At 56.5% G+C, this 6,059-nt stretch overlaps 1 protein-coding gene across 1 annotated transcript; it reads left to right on the top strand.

Moving 5' to 3' along the window:
• Positions 1-2,124: 2,124 nt before the first annotated feature.
• On the top strand, positions 2,125-5,730 carry Hes1 (hes family bHLH transcription factor 1). The gene is given in 6 exon segments (XM_059277539.1): positions 2,125-2,357; positions 3,396-3,564; positions 3,717-3,812; positions 4,104-4,191; positions 4,812-5,117; positions 5,120-5,730. Coding segments are annotated over 5 exon segments (840 nt in total). The 5' UTR covers positions 2,125-2,357; positions 3,396-3,456; the 3' UTR covers positions 5,362-5,730.
• Positions 5,731-6,059: the final 329 nt, after the last annotated feature.

Below are 6,059 nucleotides of genomic sequence, written 5' to 3'. Positions count from 1 at the left end.
GGGCAAATAGGTTTAACTCAGGTCAGTGGGGTGTGCGGTTGGCGGCCAGGTGACCTGGACAAAGCAGGTAGCTCATTAGCCTACATGTGTCACTTGGGAGCATCTCTACCGGCCTGATCCCCTTAAGTGGTCTGTCTCCAAGTCCTGCAGCCCACGCTTGACACCCGTCAGGGTCATCTTTCTACGGATCCCTGATGTCTTTTCTCCACTGTGACCTATTGTGGCATTCAGAGTCCTTTATAAAGCAGGATGTCTAAGGGTCTTGTGTGGCAGTCTCAAATTTCTTCCTTGCCCCTTCACACACCCTGAATGCACTCAGCATAAAGACCTCAGTTTCCGGGGATCTGTGCCTTAAATGCTATAAGTCCTCCCTTCCAACCCAGCCCCATGACTCAGCATATTCCCAACGCCTCAGCCATATTTTTCTGAGGTATAAAGCACCGAATCCTCTCCACCAGGAACTTTACCGTAACATCTTCACGTATGACTAATTCTCCTGGGTTCTCTACATCATTTTACTTCTGTCTACTGCCTCTCTTAAAGGCTCTCCCAGGGGAATCTTCTGGGAAATCTACAGATGGCAGCCATGCTCACACAGGTATCCGGCAGCGGCCTTTCTAAGGACACTGTCTGATTCCACACCTGATGCAGGTGTGGCTTCGTACCGTGAAGGCACTCCTCCGGGTGCCCTCCCCCCCCCAAAAAAACACCATCTAAGCCCTAAGAGAAAGGGAAAAAGCAGAATCCCCAGGCATTGGTCAGAAAGTCGGGTTCTGTGCGCCTCCGCAGTCGGTTGCAGATTACTCCAAGGGAGCGGCCACTGTATCTCTCTCTCATCGTAGTAATCCCCGGGTTTAACAGTGTCTGGCTTTCCATCATAAAAAAGGGGGGGGGGGCTGCCCAAGGTCATGCAGTCAACGAACCACTTCATCTCATCCGGGACCAGATCTGGGGAAATCATTCACATTATCTCAGTGGGGGTTCGGGGTGGGGGTGGGTGGGGGAAGGGAGGAACCAGAGTGTGCGCCTTGTGTGCCAGGCCTCTCCAGGACGCGGGAAAAGCTGGGGGCGGGGATCAAAGAACGCGCCTGGGATCGCGAGCTGCCCCGAGTTCAGGGCGGCGGGAAATCCGAAGGGGTTGGGGGCACCGGGGTGGAGGCAAGGGGGCGGACGATCGGGGGCAGGCAAGGAGGGGAGGCAGGCAGGCAGCCGCCGGGGGCAGCGCGCGCCGCCCGCGCCGTGCGGCAAATCCCCCAGGGAGGCCGCCGCCAGAGCCCTGGCGCTCCCGGCCCGGCGCCCGCCACGTGGCACCCGGCGGCGGCGGCGGCGACTCCTCCCGGCGCGCGGCCCGGCCAGCCGGCAGCACGCAGCCGCCCGTCTCGTCCCCGCCGTCCGCCCACCGGCGGCCTCCCGGACGCAGCGAGGGAGCCGGGGGAAGGGGCGGGCGCGCGGCGCGAAGCCTCTGTAACCGCAGCCGCTGAGCGGAGGCAGGAGGCTGACCCGGCCGCTTCCTAAGTGCGGTCAGGCATCTCGTGACCGCGGCGGCCACCCGGGTCCCTCCCCCCCCCGCCGCAGTCGCCGGGGAGGTTTCGGCCGCGCTCAAACCCCAAGATCGGAGTCCGGCCTGGCTGGGGTGGTGATGGTGGGGGTGGTGGGGGTGGTGTTGGGACGAATTCCCAGCTCGCCACCCTGGGGCGAGCGCTCTCCTGCCCGGAAGGGCTGACCTTGGCCGGGGGCTGGGGAGGAGGGGAGGCTAGCGCGGGGCCCGGCTCCCGACCCGCCACCCCCACGGATTCTTGGCTCGCCCGGGCCGGAGGAGGGGGCCCCCCGGACACACACACACACACACACACACACACACACACACACACACACACACACACACACCCCACACGCAGCGCGCGCCAATGAGCCCAGGCCAGGCGCAGGGGGCGGGGTTTTCCCAGGCTCGAGCACAGCAGCTGCTATTTACCTTCTTGGCTTCTCCCGGGGACTAAGAGCCGGCCCCCGCTCCCGGCCGCCCGCCGCCGGCCCCCGCCTCCCTGCTCCCGGGGCGCGCGCGCGCGCACACACACACACACACGCACACACTCACACATGCACGCACACACACATCCTCTGGGTCCGGCCGCAGCCGCGGCGGCAATAAAACATCCTGGCACGTGCTCCGACTCCAGGCGCGCCCTCGCCGGCCGGCTGATGTCAAACTGCAGCTCGGCTGGTGGAGCTCTTAAAGGGCTCGCGCGCCGGGCGCAGAGGCCGCCTTGGCCGCCCGCAGGGTGAGGAGGGGACAGGCCGACTCCCCGTCCGCCGCCGCCTCCGCGTACGGCCGGACCGAGAGCCTGCGGGGGAGAAAGGTATAGAGTGGCGGAGCAGCGCGGCGCCCCTGTGGCATTGCTATCAAAGCCCCTCTTGTTCATTTTTCATTTGAAATTCCATTTCCTTTCTGCCCAGTAGGAAATTATTCTGATTGTTTCCTGGAGAAGCGTGAGGTCCAAGGCCCCATTCCCAGGAGAGGAATGAGAAAGGGGCTGGGGGTGGGGGTGGGGGGAGGCATCCAAAAGCCACCTTGCTCCGAAAAACCTGCCTGTGAAGGCATTTCTCTTTTTTTTGGAGGGGGAGAGGGGCGGGTAAGGGAGTGATTAGTTTTGGGGTTTGGGTATTGCTGTTTTCCCTCTGCATGAACAGTTTTCACTCCCCTGAACATACAGAATTAGAGCGGGAATTCACGAAGACGTTAGAGTAACACACCCTTGCGCGAGTTCCCCCGTTTTAAAATCACTAAATTCTGTCTTAGCCTATATTGTCTCGAAAAAAATTTTTTTCAAGTGAACTTATTATACAAAGTAGCTCTATTGCACGTGGCAAAGACAATAAAATCCAAAGTCCTGGCCACAAAAGAGACTAGACCAAAACCGAGGCGGAAAAGTCCTCTCTAAAGCAAAGCCCAGAGGAGAGAGTTAGCAAAGGGTTAAAATCCTTTTGATTGACGTTGTAGCCTCCGGTGCCCCGGGCTCAGGCGCGCGCCATTGGCCGCCAGACCTTGTGCCTGGCGGCCAATGGGGGGGCGCAGTCCACGAGCGGTGCCGCGTGTCTCCTCCTCCCATTGGCTGAAAGTTACTGTGGGAAAGAAAGTTTGGGAAGTTTCACACGAGCCGTTCGCGTGCAGTCCCAGATATATATAGAGGCCGCCAGGGCCTGCGGATCACACAGGATCTGGAGCTGGTGCTGATAAGAGCGGAATCCCCCGTCTACCTCTCTCCTTGGTCCTGGAATAGCGCTACCGATCACTAAGTAGCCCTAAGACGTTAATAAACCCTCCGCTGCTCAGTAGTTTTTCTTATGAAAGTCAAGTAAAAGGGACATAAGAAAAAAAAATTTTTTTTTGCGTGAAGGATTCCAAAAATAAAATTCTTTGGGGATTGAGAAGAAAGAAAAAAAAAAAAAGGAAAGAAAATGCCAGCTGATATAATGGAGAAAAATTCCTCGTCCCCGGTGGCTGCTACCCCAGCCAGTGTCAACACGACACCGGACAAACCAAAGACCGCCTCAGAGCACAGAAAGGTAAGACAGTACCTGTGTCTCTCGGAAGCCCCTAGAAATTAAGTGGGTTGCGCGCAGAGGGGCTCCGTTTCCTTTTCCCTCTTAAACCCTCGGGGTGAAATGGCAGATCCCGTGGGAACTCAGACCCTTTTTTTTTTTTTTCCTCTTTGCAGTCATCAAAGCCTATCATGGAGAAGAGGCGAAGAGCGAGAATAAATGAAAGTCTGAGCCAGCTGAAAACACTGATTTTGGATGCACTTAAGAAAGATGTAAGTGAGCAATGCTATTATTATTATTATTATTATTATTATTATTATTATTATTATTATTATTACGAATGCAATGATATTTCTCCGGCACAAAGAACCAAACTCTTCGCCTGCTGTGTGAGGATCTTACCCCGCCAGCATTGCGTTCCCTATGGGCAGAAGGGAGGTCCGGGCTTCTCCCGCGGGGCCCTGGGATGTGGGACCTGCGGGCGGGGTTAGGGTACCTTCAGAACTAGGAGGCAGTTGACAAGGGGGGGGGTCTCACTTTCTTTCCTTGTTTCCTCTGCGTAGAGCTCCCGGCATTCCAAGCTGGAGAAGGCAGACATTCTGGAAATGACAGTGAAGCACCTCCGGAACCTGCAGCGGGCGCAGATGACCGGTGAGGACCGCGCGTGCGTCCCCTCTCTGCGGGTGTCCCTCTCGGCCCGCGGTGATTTCTTCCAGACTTCCGCCCGCGGTTGTGAGAGGCATTCAGCTACATTTTACTGCCTTGGCTCACTCCGCGTTCCCACGGTCTGGGTCTTATTTATAGCCACAACTCCCAAGTTGTTACTGCTCCGGAAAGGGAGGGAGAGGTTGTACCCGAGAGGGTGGTGGGCGGCTTGGCTGTAGTGGAAGCTGCTGAGGGCGAAAGGACATTAGGACTGCGGCGGTTTGGGGCTCGATAGAAGCTCGGGGGTCACTGGCTTGGCACCGGTCCAACCCCTGCCGCAGGAGGGGAAGTGGGACTTGGAAGGCGCCTTGGGTGGCATTGCCCAAGGTCACGTCGCGCGCGGGGCTAGGGGTGGCAGATCTGGAGCGGAGATCGGTTTAAATGGAGGGAGTGCCCGGGCTTTTGTCGCCAACCTAGAGAGAAGGAGCTGGCTGTTCTCAGCCTACCCCACCCTCCCAACCCCAGGTGGTTCCGGAGGCGCGCCGCGGGGACCTCCCAGGGCGGGAGGCAGAGGCTGCCGGGCCAGGGCTGTTCGGTGACCCGTCTTTTCTCCTTCTGGCCTGCAGCCGCGCTCAGCACAGACCCGAGCGTCTTGGGGAAGTACCGCGCCGGCTTCAGCGAGTGCATGAACGAGGTGACCCGCTTCCTGTCCACGTGTGAGGGCGTTAACACCGAGGTGCGCACTCGGCTGCTGGGCCACCTGGCCAACTGCATGACCCAGATCAACGCCATGACCTACCCCGGGCAGCCGCACCCCGCCTTGCAGGCGCCGCCACCGCCCCCGTCAGGACCCGGCGGCCCCCAGCACGCGCCGTTCGCGCCGCCGCCACCGCTTGTGCCCATCCCCGGGGGCGCGGCGCCCCCTCCCGGCAGCGACCCTGCAAGTTGGGCAGCCAGGCTGGAGAGGCTGCCAAGGTTTTTGGCGGCTTCCAGGTGGTGCCGGCTCCCGATGGCCAATTTGCCTTCCTCATCCCCAACGGGGCCTTTGCCCACAGCGGCCCTGTCATCCCGGTCTACACCAGCAACAGCGGGACCTCGGTCGGTCCTAACGCAGTGTCTCCTTCCAGCGGTTCCTCGCTCACTGCGGACTCCATGTGGAGGCCGTGGCGGAACTGAGGGCTCAGGCCACTGTTCCCCCTAAACTCCCTAGCCCACCTCTCTTCCGACGGACACTAAAAATGAACTTGGACATTAGGAGAGAAGACTTTTATAATTTGGTGGTTACTTTGTTGCTTTTTTTAATTTCTAAAAAGTTACTTTTTGTAGAGAGCTGTATTAAGTGACTGACATTGCACTGCATTTGTATATATTTTATATGTTCATATTGGATTGCGCCTTTGTATTATAAAAGTTGAGATGACATTTCGTTTTTTACACGAGATTTCTTTTTTTATGTGATGCCAAAGATGTTTGAAAATGCTCTTAAAATATCTTCCTTTGGGGAAGTTTATTTGAGAAAGTATAATAAAAGAGTGAAGGCTTTTATGTCTTAGAACTGATTATTTCAACATTTGTAAAAGGGGTCTCTTGAAATTCATATTACATGTAGTCTAGGAACCCAGAAATGGAATTAAAATAATAATATAATAATAATAATAATAATAACGTTTTAAACAGAAACCATCAAACCTTTCACCAACACTCCACGAACTTTAAAAAGTCTTAATTTATGAAAATTCATTTGATGGGGCTTTCCTGATAAACTTGTGGTCATTTCTCTTTAAAGGACTGCGGGGAGGGTAGTGGGAGGGTGGAGGAAGGAAAAAAAAAAAAGGAAAAAAGCGTTTAAAGGCAAACAGTCCTTATTTTGTGCC

Source organism: Peromyscus eremicus, chromosome 12, assembly GCF_949786415.1.
Source record: "Peromyscus eremicus chromosome 12, PerEre_H2_v1, whole genome shotgun sequence".
NCBI lineage: Eukaryota > Metazoa > Chordata > Mammalia > Rodentia > Cricetidae > Peromyscus > Peromyscus eremicus.
This window is presented reverse-complemented; position numbering and strand designations above follow the sequence as displayed.